General features: G+C 38.3%; 2 protein-coding genes across 7 annotated transcripts in view; one reads left to right on the forward strand and one right to left on the reverse strand.

The window, feature by feature from the left end:
- Window positions 1-1492: 1492 nt before the first annotated feature.
- col9a1b (collagen, type IX, alpha 1b) lies at window positions 1493-15021 on the forward strand. Of its 2 annotated transcripts, XM_033979655.2 has the most exons (38): window positions 1493-1548; window positions 1658-1731; window positions 2259-2345; window positions 2665-2797; window positions 3500-3896; window positions 4512-4595; window positions 5059-5079; window positions 5357-5410; window positions 5514-5549; window positions 5630-5692; window positions 6438-6491; window positions 6816-6851; window positions 6970-6993; window positions 7062-7115; window positions 7442-7495; window positions 7705-7737; window positions 7826-7882; window positions 7975-8028; window positions 9086-9139; window positions 9232-9285; window positions 9424-9477; window positions 9563-9616; window positions 9680-9733; window positions 9805-9858; window positions 9983-10036; window positions 10351-10395; window positions 10478-10531; window positions 10615-10668; window positions 10760-10813; window positions 11428-11499; window positions 11677-11712; window positions 11802-11846; window positions 11942-11974; window positions 12073-12219; window positions 12822-12876; window positions 13753-13941; window positions 14093-14170; window positions 14252-15021. In XM_033979655.2, exons 1-38 carry the CDS (start codon window positions 1511-1513, stop codon window positions 14446-14448), a joined length of 2790 nt encoding a protein of 929 aa, XP_033835546.1. In that variant the 5' UTR covers window positions 1493-1510; the 3' UTR covers window positions 14449-15021. The 2 variants fall into 2 exon arrangements, with proteins under 2 accessions (XP_033835546.1, XP_055083211.1); XM_055227236.1 differs by lacking the exons at window positions 1493-1548; window positions 1658-1731; window positions 2259-2345; ... (2 more) ...; window positions 4512-4595; window positions 5059-5079 and adding an exon at window positions 4821-5019.
- Window positions 15009-17767, reverse strand: part of LOC117382218 (collagen alpha-1(XIX) chain) — a 113803-nt gene continuing 111044 nt past the window's right edge. For all 5 annotated transcript variants that reach the window (XM_055227234.1, XM_055227232.1, XM_055227231.1 and 2 more), the window contains one exon: window positions 15009-17552. In XM_055227234.1, coding sequence (XP_055083209.1) covers window positions 17452-17552 — 101 coding nt within the window. In that variant the 3' untranslated portion in view covers window positions 15009-17451. The remainder of the gene's footprint in view (window positions 17553-17767) is intronic.

The raw sequence follows: 17767 nt of genomic DNA on the forward strand, positions 1-17767 counted from the left end.
CACGCACATTTATCACTGATACAGACTTTTGGATCAGACACAGTTGAATTTGACCTTTCTCGTTTTAAAATAACATGTTTCTGAGTCCGTTTGCTGAGGAAATTAATTGTTATAGGGCGAGTTGAAGTGTCCTTTATCTCCCCCTATCGTTTACTAACAATGTAACGATAGGAAAAACTACTTATCAGCATCCCTTTTGTGTGTAAACCTAATTTGAAAAAAAAAAAAAAAAAAAAAAACACGAAATAAATAATATTTATAAAAAACAATCTCCATGGACAAAATTAGGCCAAAAAGCAAAAAACAAACAAACATATTTGTCTGTTATGTTGCCCATAGCTCTGCCGCTCAGTGCCACTCACTCGGAATGCTAAGGGGCATTTTTCAAATAAAATGATGTCAATGCATATCCTCTGTTGGAGGTAAAGTAAGCATTAATATGAGGAGCCGAGCGTTATGCTGTTTTAATGCATGACTTCACTGTCTTCACTGTCTGTATGTCTCAAATATGAAAATATTTAAGTGTTTTTAAATGAATCTAGTTCCTACATTCTAGTCAGAGCAGCAGAACATTTGTTTGCCCGTTGCTATGGTGATGTCATAGCGATGGCGGCAGAGCAGTGATATAGAATGTGATTTAACTCTTTGCCGGACTACTTGTGCGTTGTGCAGTAATAACGCAGTTAGACATTGACCGTGATATAATGGAAAATAATCAACACATGTAGTATTATTATTATTATTATTATTATTATTATTATTATTATTATTATTATTATTATTATTATTATTATTATTATTATTATTATTATTATTATTATTATTATTATTTGACACCTTTATTAAAAAACTAAAATAATAATTTCACTAACTCCTGACTCGGGTCATGTTTAGGGATGGGCTAAGAGCAAACACATAACTTGGTCCTATAGGCATAGACATAGGCATATAGGGCCTTCCACAATGGATAAATTCTAATGTTTAAGAACAGCAAGCAAATAGAAATAAGCACTCAAAACTCAATATGACGATAAACTTAAAGACAACACTGTTCAAGTATAATAAAATTAAATCAAAATAAAGGGCTACAGCACTATGAGTTACAATAAGTGGCTCTGACTGTTATTAAGTACAATGCAGCAACAGGATGAATAGCAGGCAAAATGACTTCAGTGTTTAATACAGGAGATGATTTACACTATGTTACAGTACTACAGGAGAAAAAAAAGGTTACATTAAACTTTACATGAGGTTCTTGACTATATTGAAAAAAATTCATGACTGACAATTGCCAACTGGTCTTTTGAAGGAATAGTATACTCTAATGAAAAAGCGCAGGAATGTGAAGTTGACACAGTGAAGTGTGGATGGTGTTGACACAAGGCAAATAAAGGACGGTCATGGCTATAAGAGGCTCAGTAGTGACATGTGGCTTTACTCCAGCTGAAGAAGTCTCAGTATTCTCTTCTTCCTGGGGTCCATCCACTGTCATCAAGAGGATTTAAATGTTATGCCTTTATCAAGCAATGAAATGGCTGGAGTCCAAAGGTACATTTTCCGTCTTTATTTTAAGACCTTATTATTCCTCTTTCTTAACACCTATGTTTAATCTACTACTGGATTTTGATTATGTTTTGATTATGTTATGATTCCTCAGGTACATATTTCTGTTCATGTTGTGCTTCTTACATGAGATCCCACAGTATCCTTGCACTGGGCTCCATGCTCAAAGTAAGTACAATATATACAAATACTAGACCTAATATAACAAAAACAGTTTGTCAAATATTTTAATCCATTTTGTTTAGTCTAAAGACCGGGAGACATACTGCTCATAGAAGGTGTTATTTTATTATATGAATGTTTAACGTACTTTTATGATATCTGTGTCTCTGTTGCTTTCCATATGTACAGTCCAGCTGTGAAACTGTAGAGTGCATATATAATTTAAAAATAAAATAAAAAATAAATAAAATAAATGACATAAAAGCAGTGCACAGTGGTTTTGCATTAGTTATCCTCTTAAGTAGCTTTAAGATCATTAATGCATTTGACTTCTGTTGCAGATGTTCAAAGGAGGCTAATTTTGAGCTGAAGTGTTAAAAGCAACAGGCCTGAACACACTCATTGGCCTAATGTTTATTCAATAAACGGGTGCAGCTTCTCAAACTAACTTTATAACTCGTCCACTGCACACACACTCACACAAACATTTACAGTGTATCTGTTAATAATCTGATTTCTTTTTCTTCTTGTAGCTGTGAGATTTTCTCCTGATATTGGTATTCATTTTGAGCAGCAGTCCATGTGCCCCCCAGTCAGCCTCCAAGGAGAAACTTTCCCAGGTTGAACGTACAAACTAAATATCAGTTATTGTTTCTATTCAGGCATTATGCTTCAGTTGCTTCAGTTCAGTCATTTGCTAGGCAACAGCAAAAATCAAGTAACCTGTTTAATCCACTGAAATAGACCTGTTTGTTACAACTCTGTTACTTAATTCTTAAGTGTTCAAAATACTTTTTCTTTGAGTAGGTTTTCAACAAAAGATCTAAAATTGTATATTTGACTCTAGCTAATAAATGGAAGGTTCAGAGTATGTAGGATTTTTTTTTTTCCTTTTTTTCTTACTCTTCCTACTCAAGTGACAGTACTATGGTTTTCCAGGGTTTTACATCATGTCCCAATTCCATATTGCTGAGCTGGCACGAAGAGGAACTGTTCAGAAGGTCACTGGTTCATCTCCTCAACATGTCGCCTACAACATTGGCGCAGCCTTTAACTTCAGAATAAACACAAGGTAAGCTGCAGCTGTTACATAATAAGTGAACAGTGTCATCTAGTGGTAAAAACAGAACAACACCGTGTACCCTGTCCATGGTGCTGAACGTGCTGACTCCATCTCAAAATTTAGCGATGCAACACCTCCATGGTACAAAGAAATACAGCAGCTTTTAGTCATTTTGATTATAGTCAAAGAAGACTGAAATTTACAGTAACACACAAAAAACCTAACCTGAATACACCTTAATATGTCCCAATTTGTTGTTAATGAACAGTTTCAGTGCAACTATCTCCTCCCTTCAGATAGATGTAAGGCAGTGTCCACCAGTAGTTTCACCAGAACCTAAGAAGTGTCTTGGATGAGCAGTGAAACGTCTTCACTCCTACAACTTTTTGTCCAGTTGACAGATTTGAATTTGTCTATTACTATGGATCAGACCTCGACGACTGAGGGATTACACAGACGTCTCTTAATGAACACTTTAATGACAAGTACATGTATGCTAAAAAAAAACAAAGCTGCATAGAAAGATAAACATAGTTTGTTGCAAATCTGGTATTGATTTCTAACTCAGCCCACTGATGATGCAGTCTAGACCTATGACTCTTGTATTGTCATCCAGGTGCCTTGAACTGTGCAAAATTAACTAGCATTCAATTTTTATAGTTTATTCTCACATTATGACCATATATTTTAATTGTTTTTTGTATTCTTCAGATCAGCTTATCCTTTAGGGCTACCGGAGGAGTTTGCCTTTGTGACTGAGCTGCGAATGACTGACAGAACAATAAGTAAAAAGTGGAATATCTGGCAGATGCAGGATGTGAATGGAGAGGAACAACTTGCTGTGAGCCTCAATGGGGAGTCTCAGTATCTGGAGTTTACGTCCACCGGGACAGACTCCCGGAAGCACACAGTGATCTTTGGTCCCCTACCCTCACTCTTCAACGACAGGTGGCACCGGATATTACTGGATGTCAACAAGGACTCTGTCTCCCTGTTTGTAGACTGTGTCTTGACTGGCACGCGAGGTATACCTCCAAGACAGAAAGTCAGTCTGGACGGCTTTACAATGATAGGAAAACTCCAGGATAATCCAGTCTTTGCAGTTCCGGTATGTGTCAAAGTAGAAAAAAAAAATAAAATAAAAAATAAAAAAAAAATCAGATTTTACTTAGTCCACATTTTACTATGGTGATAATAATCGAAATAATAGATAAATAATAAGGCCATTCAATATTTAAATCTAAGTTTAAACACAACAGCACTTAAGAAAGCCGAAGTTTTTAAACATCCCAAATGTTTGTCTGCTGCTTTTAGACCTCTCATACAAATATGTGAACATTCTTGCAAGTCCGCACTAATGAGCCTGACAGTCATTTTCTACAAATAAAACTTAAAACATTGCGCGTCTTCACGATCAAACAGCTCCGTGCACAATGAACTATACTCTGCGCTGTTTTGGTTCTAGGCTGCGACCAGTTAATCGCATAAACAAGCGCACTACAATACAGCCAATAATACAGCCTACAATACAGCCAATAATACAGCCTACAATACAGCCAATAATACAGCCTACAATACAGTTTATTGGCTGTGCGTAAAGTTAAGCACGTGGGTGTTCTACACTGGACTCAGTATAATGATATTCTGGTTACTTCTTCTTTATTTTTAAACATTACTGTGTATTAACACCGTATAAACTAATTATTATTTATGTAATCTCAAGTTTGAACTCCAGTCCATGTTGATTCATTGCGATGTTGCCCGCGCCCGGACCTCAGTCTGCTACGATCTCCCAGCCACGACACTGGTAAGAACAAGCTACATTGTATTTGCTGGCATTTGTTACGCTTATGCTTGTTTATTTTTAAGTAAGACAATGAAAAACACATATGCCTGCAGCTGGTTTATTAGAGTCTAAAATATCCGCATGTCCGATCTGCTGGTGGTGTCCTCGGGATGACCCTCCCCTTCTGTTCCTCTGGACAAACCCGCCAATCCCTGTCTCTATTCAGAACAGTATGAATAAACATGAGGGCCAGACCGTGGACGGTCTTGATAGCTGAAGCGGGTTCAGTTGGATTGTTTTGTCGGGGGCTCCTTCAGCCCAACAAAGCCCACGAACAGGACTACACATTTTACCTTTCCACGGGGAGATCATGTCGCGGGGCCCCGGTTTCAGAGGGTCACTTTTGGCGCTTCTCTTGCAACTTGTCCTGATCTGCTCTGCTCAAGTAAGACTAATTGTGTCTTTCTCTGCTTTGTCTCTGTAGACCGAGGTTACCGTTGCGCAGGTGTGACTCCTGATGAGATCTATGCTAAGTAGATACATAATGCACTTACATGATGTGTCTTTATGTTTAGTTTGATTTGTTTGTTAGTCAGATGAGTGTATGATGCACACTTTATTTATTGTATAATAACACATTGTGTCTTCAATTTAAGGACGCATATTATCCCATTGAATCTTTTGGATAGCTCCTGGCACATTTATTAAATCCTCATTTCAATAATTTTGGATTAGATTATTACTTGATTACTATCATAAAATGTGTTGTGTCATTCTCTCAGAGAAGTCAAGGCCCCCCTGGACCTGCAGGTGTGCCAGGAATTGATGGCGTTGATGTGAGTTTCTCAGTTATGAACACCTATGACAATATGTCTAGTGATTATCATATATATATAATTTTATTTAAGAAAAAAACAAAAACATAAAACTTTATTACAGGGGGAAAGGGGCATGGAAGGGGAGGACGGACCACCTGTAAGTTTAGTTCTGTTCTTTTTCAACAATAATGAAGAGCAATTGTGAAAACCTGATGTACTTCTGCAATTTTTATTTAGGGGCCTGATGGAGACGCGGGTAAACCTGGCTCTACGGGATTACCTGGACTACCTGGAAATGATGTGAGTAGAAAGCCATTTGTTTTAGTATTGTCTGTTATTAACCCTTACATTGTCTACTCTCCTACTGTTAGTGATAGCTTACAAATTGTGAAATAATGACAGTAGTGCAGAGGTAACACTTCTAAGGTCCTCCCACAAAGTGGGCATAACCCCTGCTCTCAAGCTGTGTATTTAGATTACAGGTTTTACAACAAATAAGGAACTGAATGCATTGAGCAAATACTAAAAAGTTGGTTCTTTGTGTACAGTTATAAATATCCAAAAATGTAATTGGATAACACAGTGAAAAGTAATTTTTGGATATGACTTGTGTCATGTTTGTGAAACAATGGCTCTACTGTGCGCTAGCAGCTGGTCATATCTCCTGTTGAAAATCCTCAAATCAGTGTGGAATAGCTTTTTTAGGGCATTTGTTTAAATTAAGATGAAGGAATGCTGGGTCTCTGCTGGGATTGCACTCCAAGAGTGTTGGCCTCTGCCCTTTTCTGTGTGCTTGCTAAGCTAAGATTACACTGCCATGTATGCCATTATGTCAAAAACCCACTGACGAATATCAGGCTGCAGCGTTAAATAAAAGGGAGAAGTAGAGGAGGAGTTTGTGTTATGAATATGGATAACACAAGTCCCACCCACAACTAGGATTACTGATTTTACTTTACTTTACTTTTTTGGGTAAAATAAACATAAATCAAAGCACCAAACATTTTCTCTGAATTTTTAACTTTGATATCTTTCTTCCCTGCAGGGACTGACTGGCCCTGTTGGAGATCCTGGACCCGATGGCCCCCCTGGACAGAAAGTAAGTGACTAATGAGTCTGCCTTTGCTGCTTTAGAGCAACATGAAGAAACTGTGCAAGCTGCTGCTGTCCATTCTGTTGGCATGGAAGAGAGCTGCGGTGCATAAACCAATTTCTTATGACAAATGAGACTTAATCCTGCAAATCTCCATGTAATCTCCATGGGGAACGAAGACTCTACATCAGTCCTCATTAAGCCTAACATGGCTGGGTCAAGTGTGCCCAGTTCAGTCATGTGATCATCCTTAGGAATGTTAACACTTGCCATCTGCATTCAAAACTGGCCTGTTTTTCTGTCTATTTAACCTTCTATTCCTTTATTTAGGGTGAACCTGGAAAACCTGGGCCTCGTGGATCAGCTGTAAGTACAGTTTTAACCTTCATCTTAATTGATAATATGGACAGTATTCTGGTTACACTATGTATCACAGCCTGACCCTTTTCATGCTCTAATGCATATTGTTATGTTGTTTTCATAGGGTGTTGGGCCTGATGGACCCCCCGTAAGTATATTTTGAAAACTTCACTTTGAAAATGACATGAATTGCTGATCATATGTTGCATTATAAAGGGACCACCTGGGCCTGGAGGACTTTTGGGTGAAGTTGGAAAAGTTGGACCACCGGTAAGTATAAAAGTAGAACTGAATGAAACAGATCTTACTCAGAAGTAAGATATAGTTCTTATGATGAATCTTCTAAGGCATGATCAGAATTTTATTTCCTAGAATTTGTCCTCCTGGAATAGTAATATTTTTATAGCATAGCTTTGAAAAGTCAGCAGACCCACAAAGGAGAACAAACGAATGCTTGCTGTCACATCTTATTATTATGTATATTGTAGTTTAGGTGACAATGAATAGAAATAGTGGTTCTTGATCTTGAAGCACTTTATGTTGAAGTACTTTAGTACAACCGCTCAAATGACTACATTTTTCCACTTCCTCTACAGGGTGCCATGGGAGTGAGGGGGCCAGCTGGACCTCGTGGACCACAGGGACCCAGAGTAAGTGACATAAAAGCTGTATCTATTGACTTTTTTAAAAAAGACTGAAAACTCAAAGAACTGGTTCAAATAGATCAGTTTAAATTAATGCTGAAATGATAACTATCATTTGTAACTGCTTTTTAAAATATGTGCTGATGTTTTGACTGATCAAGGAAAAAACTTTGTGCAAACATAAAACTAACAAACATATTTTCTTTGTTTTTAAGGGAGCAGCTGGAGCCTTGGGCAGTACAGACATGGTAAATCTTGTATAAAATATTTTTAATTGTAGGATGTACAATTATTGATTGAGAATAATACATTTTACATTCTGTTTCTATTGTATAGTGTCCAAACTCTTGTCCACCTGGAATGACAGGGCACCCTGGACTCCCTGGCATGAAAGTATGCATTAATTTCACGTGTTGCATTAATATCAATAAAATAATGTGCTTATAGTAAATGCGCTTATAGTAAAACCATTTGTATGTCTCTAGGGCCACAAAGGTGTAAAAGGGGAAGCTGGGGAACCTGGCAAACAGGGCCACAAGGTAAATATATATATCTTTTACTATTGAGATCAAAACTGTCCCTAAAGTGTCAGAAAAACACAGGCATCACCCAGACCAACAATCATTCATAATTTGAGCTCTTGGGGGAGATGAATGGCAGGTGAAGTGTTGTATTTTCATGGAGGAGAAACATGCCTCTGTGTAGTGCCTTTGACTCCCTGTATTGCTTGGTGGATGATTTATTTGAAATGATGTTCGAGCGCAACTAGGCTCTCCCTGTAATGTGTCCATGCACTATATAAATGAAAATGAGTCTGGGCCTATCTCCCTTTATCACCAGCACCAGGGTATGATTTACTGTCTGTCTGCATTAGTCCTCAACAATGATTTGCCCCTTCACTGAGAGTTTCTTTTAAAAAGACCATTTGCCTGTTACCCCTTCTATTATAATAAAGGGTCTTCAAGAAAAAACTTACGAAACAACTACTTGACATTAGGACAGTGATAAATTTAAGAACACGATTGACATTATATATATATATATATATATATATATATATATATATATATATATATATATATATATATATATATATATATATATATATATATATATATATATATATATATATATATATTTGTATATTGTATATTTGTTGATACTTTGTTTACCATGTAAAACCCATTGCCTGACACAGATATTTGTCTTTAGAGGCAGAGGTTTAATATTGATTAAAAAAAGCAACAATCTTCTTTACAACACACTGTTGCTGGTATATGCTGTATGTGCTGAGTACTATATGTATCCTATGGATATCCTATAGTCTATCACATGGTCAGAATGTAAATTATTTGTAAATGTTGAGCAGTAATTTGATGTTAAATAGTCTACCTTCAGCCTTTTGTAATCTAGTTAAAGAAACACTTAAACATAATTTAATATCTTATTTTCTAATTAACACACCTATGGTACAAATATCTTTGATCCTTGCTCTAATGTGGGCAATGCATCACAGAAGAAACTGCTGTTTCAAATGTTGCTGTCCTCTTGGCTTTTGTTTACATGTGTTGATGTAGTTTTTTCTTATGTTTTCAGGGAGAGGAAGGAGAGCAGGGGATCCCAGGGGAGGTTGGAGCCCAAGGACCAACAGTGAGATATTTACCACTTACATTTAAATATTTGTTAATTACTTGTTTTCTGCTGATTTATGAAGGACTTGTTGATTTGCTCTGGTTATTTAGGGTCCTCAGGGAATTCGCGGAGCCACAGGGATGATGGGCACCAAGGGAGAGCTGGTAAGCGCCTCTGCAGTATTAAATGTGTTTGTATGTAGCTTTTTGAGAAGTGTTTATATCAATTATGAGCACTTTTTTTTCCTCAAGCTAATGGGACAATAGTGCAGATGTACTAATAGTATAAATGCGGTTTTGTAGGGAGCTCGAGGTCCTGATGGAGATCCAGGTCCACAAGGAGTTGCTGGAGCGACTGTATGTCGTTTTTAAAAATCATAAAACATAAAAACATAAAGACAAGTACTTTTAGAAAATCAACATGCGTTTTTATCCATTTTAGGGAGACCAAGGTCAGAGAGGTGTAATGGGTGAGGCTGGTCCTAAAGGTGAAGCGGTAAGTATACCATAAATTTGACAATTGATTTAAATACTGTTGCTAATTTATGTTGCTATTTAGGGTGTTCAAGGACCAAGAGGAATAACAGGGGTTCCAGGTCCAAAAGGAGAGGGTGTAAGTATCTAATTCCAGAAATGAAGATCGAATCATTGTGCTGCAAAGTGTTATTTATGTTTGTCTTGTAGGGTCTTCCTGGTGTTGATGGCCGTGAAGGTATTCCAGGGATGCCTGGAGCTAAGGTAGCACTAATTCAGATAGTTTAATGCATTTTTATACATATTTAACACAATATTTTCTATCAAATAGTGTTATGGACGAGGCACTAATTGAAGCTGAGTCTTTTCCTGTTTCTTGCCTCTGCAGGGGATCATTGGAAAGGCTGGGGCTCCTGGAGAAGTGGGTCCTCAGGGATTTCCTGTAAGTCTGACCTTTGACCCTGGACTGTTGACTGTGATTGGATACACCTGAGCAAACTCAAAGAGACACAGAGATCTGCAGACAGTCTATGTGCAGGGCTTCAATAGACCAATATAATACACACAAAGTGAATATATCACTGCATAACAATTCACTCCATATTTTTCTTACTTAACTGTCTTTCAGGAACATAAAAGGCCAGGCTATGTTTGTAACCATGTAATCTGGTTTAATAGCAGCAGCTTGTTGGAAAATATAAAGAATTCAGTGTTTAGTAGTTTTGTTGTTTCAATTGTTAAACTGTTTGTTTTCAGGGGTTACCTGGTGTACCAGGACCAAAAGGACTGGGAGGCCCTAAGGTACATTTGACTTTGTTTATTTGCTTTTATAGAGTATTTTCATTGTTATAAGTAAATCTCAAACAACACAAATTCTGTTTAGGGAGATTCGGGTGAACCTGGACTCTCTGGGACAATGGGGTCTGCAGGAAAAACTGTAAGTACTAATTAAATATAAATCCCAATATAATGCCAGACATCTGTGATTCCTGTTGTATAACTCTATCATGTTGTGCACAGGGCGAGCGGGGAGAGCAGGGAGAGGTGGGGCCTCTTGGACCTATTGGTGAACCTGTAAGTCCCATCTTTAGCCATCAAAACTGCATTTTATGAAAATAAAATTACTGTGATTTTTTTTCTAATTTCATTTGATTTCATCACATAGGGAGATATCGGAGAGCAAGGTCCCACGGGTCCAGCTGGGAAGCATGGTGCCAGGGTACGGTATTGTTATTACTTTTTTTGTTTTGCAATTAGCATGCAGTACATTATACTGTATGCTGTATAATGAGCATCTCAGTTATAGCTATTACAGAATATACTACATTGCATTTATTGATATTTCTTAATATTGATTTATATAATTAAACAAGTTTTAACAGAGGTTTTTCTAACACTGTTAAATATAATCTATTAGTAAATAAATAAAAATAGAGCTCCTTCTCTTACTGTTACCGTGTTTCACCTGCATATAGCAGCAAAGGTCTTGACTTCCAAAAGCCCCAGTCGTTGGAGAGGAATGTCTTAGAGAATAGCCCTGGTCCGGATCTCACACAAGGTCTATTTTCACAGTAAGGGGAGACTAAAGCAGGAGCTGAAAGGGCCCTCTGTTCCACTGGCATTCCTCTCATGGTCAGCCAGGGATCAAAGTGTGGCACCCACCCGCACACACTAAGATGTGATAAACATTCAGAAAGAAGCAGAAAATGTATTGTTTGAAACATTTCAATGTAAAAACATACTTAAATTAAATAATATAACCAAAAATAAAGAGATGCCCGCCGTGCATTTGAAGCATCCTTGCTTATTTCCATATTTGTTTATTTCTTATAGGGACCAAAGGGTGACCCGGGACTACCTGGTCTCCCTGGCCCTCCTGGTCTTCCTGGAGTGAAAGGGGAGAGGGTAAGTCAAAGCACTGAGACATATACCAGCTTTTAAAGGCCATTGTTTTAGAAAAAGAAGAAGAGAGTGGTTAAGATTAATGGTCACAACAGACTGATTAGCTCCCCCTAGTGTGACCCAATAAAACATCCTGTCAGGTACTTAGTCGCTTGAGTGATAATTGTTTGTGTGTTATAGGGGGAGCGTGGTGAAGCTGGTCCCAAGGGAGAACAGGTGAAAAATAAATATAGTTTCAAACTTTATTGTAAAATATAGCTTTCAATGTCTTTGCATTATTATACAGTTATTGTTTCTGTTAACAGGGATCTCAAGGTGATGAAGGAAATGCAGGAGACAAAGGAGATGTTGTAAGTTATAAAATGTTTTATATTTTACTGAACCACTGTATTGTTGCTATCACAGTGCAGTCTTTTTAATGTTACATTTTACAAATGTGTTTTAGGGTGATCCAGGAGAGCCAGGGGCAAAAGGAGAGGTGAGTTTCAGCATCATAACATATTTTATAATGCCAAAGCACTGACAAATATGCAGCACTTTGTAAACTGCCCTAATGTGGTGTCATTTTTCTCCTAGGTTGGTACCCCTGGTGAGCCTGGCAAAAGGGGTCCAGAGGGAAGTCGAGGTCAGCCGGGCGTCGAGGGACCCCCTGGCTCACCCGGGCCGAGGGGCATGCAGGGCAACAGGGGTCTACCAGGGGCCAGAGGAACCCAGGGGCCTGCGGTACGTCTAGTGAATAATAACTCTTCTGTAGCTACTGTGGCTATAGCTAAAATAAGAAGCTGTACATTTCAAGTGAACCCAACTAATTCATGTAGGGATAACACAATGTGCAGGGATTTGGGTTAGTTTTTAAAAAAAAAAAACTCTTTACTTGACCAGGCTTGGGACCTGTTTGGCTGAAAGCAATATTATTAGTGTTATCTAATTTGTGTCTTAGTTAGTGCCAAAACCAGTTAAATTGCCGTTTGTAGTTATTTTAAAAATTTCTTTTAAATTCTGTAATATATGATATGTAGCACAAATAACCACTGTAAATGCTCCTCATGTGAGAGAAATTTAAAAGCAACATACTGGCCTGGTCAGTGTTTTAATGTTCACAACACTAAAAACAAAAACAATAATTGAAGAATAAAGTAAATAATAAAATTGTAAATGATGCTATATGTTTATGGCCAAAAGGGTTTATGCAGCTACCAGAATAAACTTAACTGCCTGATGCAAAGAAAAAAAAAAGAAAAAAAGAAAAAAAAATTGTTCAGTTTATATGTAAATGTGTTGAACGGAGTCACAAAATCAATTAAGTGGTTCTTTTCTCTGTCCAGGGCAAGGAGCCAAGTGATCAGCACATCAAGCAAGTTTGTATGCGCGTCATGCAAGGTGTGAACAGAGGGGCCTTTGACCTCATTTATCATCCCCTGCGCCTCATTTCATGGCTTTAATCATTGCCACAATGCCTCATTACACTGCTTCACAATCAGCTGCTCCGGCATCGTCCCATTGATTGGACTGTTTGCTGCATACTGTTAAGTTAGGAACTCTCATAATAACCCAAATCTAAAAAGACTTCATCCTTTGTTTATTTGATGGATGAAATATGTCTTCCCTGAGCTTTCGAAATGTTTCACTGAAGTCACAACCACTGTTCTCTTCATTCTTTGCTTTTACGTTTTTTTGGCTCATCTCCTATTCTCATGACTTTTTTATACCTGATGTGCTGAAAAATTAATTTCACCTCCAGTAGACCTGAAATCCCCTGCTCCAAGCGAGGAGTCTGCTCGGGAATAAAATCTTTTTTAAAAAGTTGTACAGGCAGCAGCCCCTGTATGAATTTTCATCAGGAACTAAAAACGGAAAGTGCAAAATACCAGCAGCTCAAAGCCACATGAGATTAATATTACACCGTTTTCACCAGGAGCATACATTTCTGTCACTGATTGCTTCATATAAAGAGTATTATCTTTTTGCACAATTGACAAAGCTCGTTTGGAAAACGGGGAAAAACAGCAGCAGCTTGAGGGATGTTGTGACCACAGTCTCACCCCGCTCTACTGCGCTCTGAACTGCAGAAACTGTCGGACCATCGCTTCATAAGAATCGCTCTGGGCTTTCAAAAATGAGTCTGCGATCACATGATCAGTTATTGTGCACCTGCGCTATAAAAAAAGATGATACTGACAATGTTTAATGACATTTAAAGCCTTGCTCATATGTGCACCTGTTTCCCTGACATCTCTGTGCTCTTGTGTCTTACAGAACAGCTGGCTCAGTTGGCAGCCAGTTTGCGGAGGCCAGAATCCGGTGTGGCTGGTTTACCTGGCAAGCCCGGACCTCCAGGGCCTCCTGGGCCTCCTGGAGACAACGGCTTCCCTGGGCAGGCTGGGTCTAGAGGACTGCCAGGTCTGAAGGGGCCACCTGGAGCATTAGGCCACAAAGGACCAAAGGGTAAAGCATGACACTCAAAAGAAGCATCACTGACAGGCGCTTGTTTGATTTATTCCTTTATTGTCATTGAGTGAGAAAACAAAAAATGAAATTACAAACAAACAATGAAATAAATTTAAATGTACTCAGATATTTCACTGTTTTGTAACAGGTGAGATGGGTGACAGAGGAGCCAGAGGGCCTACAGCCCGTGGACCTAAGGGTCAGCCCGGACCACCTGGACTTCCTGGTAAGTTACTTCTGTCTTCTCTTAAAATTACAGTTTTTAATTAACATGAAGGATTAACATGAACAACATGACTGATCACAGGTGAGGCTGGTAAACCTGGCTATGGGCGAGATGGACGTGATGGGCAAAGGGGCCCCCCTGGAGTCCCGGGACAGCCTGGTGTGCCTGGATCACCTGGAGCAGCTGGTCCTAATGGATACTGTGATCCATCAGCCTGCAACCTGCAAGCAGGCGCTGCCCAGCAGTCTCTGGACATAAAAGGACCTGCAGGAAACTAAGAGCCAGAACAGAGCAGACACAAAGACAGTTGTAACACAGTCATCCTCCACGCTTCGTCTTCTGGAGCTGCAGCACGTGGCTGCTTTTGTCCAGGGCCTGAGAGCACCATTGAAAGAAACAGTCACTTCACTATGGTCACAACATAGCTGGAAGTGCTGTTGGGACCAAACATGTTGACTTTGGTGAACTCTCATACATTACTTCCTCAATCTCCATTGCCAAAGACATCCAGGGTTAAATGTGTTGTGCCTTTTCACAGATGATGTCATATGTGTGTATATGTGTACGTTGTATGTACAGTGTATATGTACCAATGAAAAACCTGCTGAAACACATCGACTCAGTTGTCAGCTCTACAGGTCAAATAAATGACGGGAGGAAATCAATTTTACCAAAGTCACACAGACGTCAGTGATGTAAATCTGTAAATTGTTTGAATTGTTGTTAATAATTTTTAATACAAACCACTTCATGTGAGATTTTGTCTCATGGCCCGTAACATTGCATGTATAGTGCACAAACATTAAATACACAAGGACACTGGCTGAAGTAATGGATCACATTTATTGCACACCAGTAAGGCAGTATCGTTAATAGACATAAATAAAATATGCAGCAAGAAAAAATAAAATAAACATGCCCTCTGAAATAGTGAAACCAAACCTTCCCGAACCTCTCTTCACTGTGAACCATTTGTACATTGCAGTTGCTTGTCAGTCAAAGGCAACAGTTTATGATGTAAAATATATTTATCTCAAAATAGCTCATTCTAGGGACATGTGGTAAACCAGGACTGAGGTAGATGTTTACAAAGAAAGTTTAGCAACAAAATTGAAGTCATTCGGCACAAGAGAGACAGGAGCAGACAGACACTATAGCAGACACCACAATAAGAGACTGATCTATATTATTTCCTTTAAGCTTATTTACATCTGATCACATGATATTTGATTGTACTGAACATTTGCAAAACATACAATAGACACATATCCCATTAGTAGACAGTAGAACAAGATAAACTTAAAGAACTTTTACATGATTTTTGACTGTAACAAACTGCATGGTTGGCTTTTTACATTTGTCATCATTATTGTAAATGAGGATACTCAGACATAGAGGGTTTAAAACATACGATAAATATACTATGCACAGCACCTACAAATGTTATGGTGCACATTTCCCCTGTACAGACATAAACATCCAGCAGGGGGCTCCTTTGTCTCACAAATAAACTCACATTGGCGCTGTTCCCATTTAAAATGTACTGCAAAATTTAAACATGGACATAAAAAAGGCTGCCATCAAAATGAATAAAACCTGCTTTTATATCAAGATAAAATGGACTATACTATTACTATATAGCATGTATGTATGATATAGATGCACTGTGCCTTTCTAAGAAGCAAAGTCAAAGAAGGATTTCAACCAACACTTTCAAATCCACCCACGCAACTTTTTAAGCATGTCACACAGGACAGTTGGAAGCAAAATAAAACCCTTGAGTCACAATCTAAGCCCTGAAAAACAGTAGCTAATGTCAAAACAATACAAACTAATTATCTTTTAAAGCTGAAAATTCCATTGTATTTAGTCAGACTTGTACTTCTCAAATAAGACAAACTCCAGGAACGTGGTAAAGATATGTTGGAGATTATTACTTACTAAAAGACATAGGGGGTGGCATTAAGTGAGATTATGAAGGATCTAAGTTTTCAAACATAAGGGGTATCTCAAGTCTGTTGCAAAGCTGTGTCAGACGTGCACTGCCAAATAACTATGCACTCCCACATTAACTCACTGTGAGCAATTTAGATTCATCAGTTAACCTAATAAATGCACACTGGGTACCTGGGGAGAGAGACCACACTGAAAATTCTTAAAAATGAAAAAAAAAAAACTCCCAATTTTAATGACACAAATATATTCAAAATTAAGCTCAAGTAAATTAGTCTCAGTGAATGAGAAACTTATGTGACGTAGTCCGATTTCCTTTGGGTAGCTGAAACCAAAATATACACATATGCCAATAAGGAATCGTCATACACCACACTGTGTAAACAAACCATGTTATTTACAAGCATACATTTTCATAATTGCTAATTTGCTTAATTGTCTGAGTATGAGCCAAAGAAGTAAAACTAACAAACAAAATGCACAAACTGATTAAGCCAACAGAAGAGGTCACTCAAAGACTAATGACTTCTCAAGCACATTTGTTTCAATTGCCCTTGACGTGTGTGTTGTTACAAATAGACTGAGAGTGATGGCTTATCCAAATACGCAAGGACCTCTTCATCAGTGATTGTGATTACTTTAGAGATGTGTTTGAAATCAAGCCAAAGTACAAGTACGGCATTAGCAAAAAAAAACACTCAAATGTCCTGAAGCAGTATATTTCCAAATAGACATGCTACATTTACTACAATAACCAGTCCCATAATTTAAGTACATTCTCAAAGAACAAGCTTTAAATAAATAATTCCCATATCAAACATATCTGCTGCACTTTGGTTGCATTATGATTTAAAAAAATAATTTCTAAACATAAAAGAGAAACATTCATTCAACTCTCATATTTCAAACATACACGGTTACGAGATGTACCTTTGCCTACCAAATGGCTTATCTGAATTACAACAGAAGAGTGCATACGCGTGCCAATTCAAAAGGCAAATACATAATTAAGATAACTTTTTTTTTTCCTAACAGGGCTACCCTCTACAAAACGCTCATTTCATGGTCTTTAACGACAGAATGAGAGTTGAAAAGGAATGCATTACATCACAGTGGGGGATTAAAAAAACAAAACAAAAAAACAAAGCAAAAAGCAGTAAAATAACTATTCAAAAGACTTTGTTGCACTCAAAACAAAACAACAAACCTAACAGCATTCCCAGGAGGAAAACCCCAACTGCATACTAATGTTATTGACAAAGGAGGTCAGCACACCCAGTGATCCAGGTCCAGATTGAGGCGTATCCTCGGATGAAGATGGAGAGGGCTCATAGGGAGGGAAGAAGGCAGTCGCTGGGGTCACATGTTCCAGGTGCTCCACGGGGCCCTGGGGCTCCTGGTGGTCCACGCGTGCTGATCCCAGGGGGTCCTAGAGACAGAATTACATATTATGAATTTCTACACCGCACCACACTCTATCACTGTTGAGTGCTGCTTTCCATTATTGATAAAGCGGGTTTGGCAGCAACTGTGTCACACTGTCCATACAGAAAGCCTGTGTAGGATTAAAAATGGAAGTTCTGAAAATCTACATGCTGCACTGTGGAGGCTGGAGCCTGCCCCCAAGAGACACAAGAGTTTCTT

Source organism: Periophthalmus magnuspinnatus, chromosome 15 (assembly GCF_009829125.3).
Source record: "Periophthalmus magnuspinnatus isolate fPerMag1 chromosome 15, fPerMag1.2.pri, whole genome shotgun sequence".
NCBI lineage: Eukaryota > Metazoa > Chordata > Actinopteri > Gobiiformes > Gobiidae > Periophthalmus > Periophthalmus magnuspinnatus.

Coding starts and splice junctions, on each gene's coding strand:
- col9a1b (XM_033979655.2), top strand. CDS start 1,511: ATGCCTTTATCAAGCAATGAAATGGCTGGAGTCCAAAG. Junction 9,859..9,982: donor CAGGGATGCCTGGAGCTAAG/GTAGCACTAATT, acceptor TTGCCTCTGCAG/GGGATCATTGGAAAGGCTGG. Junction 12,877..13,752: donor TTGTATGCGCGTCATGCAAG/GTGTGAACAGAG, acceptor TGTGTCTTACAG/AACAGCTGGCTCAGTTGGCA.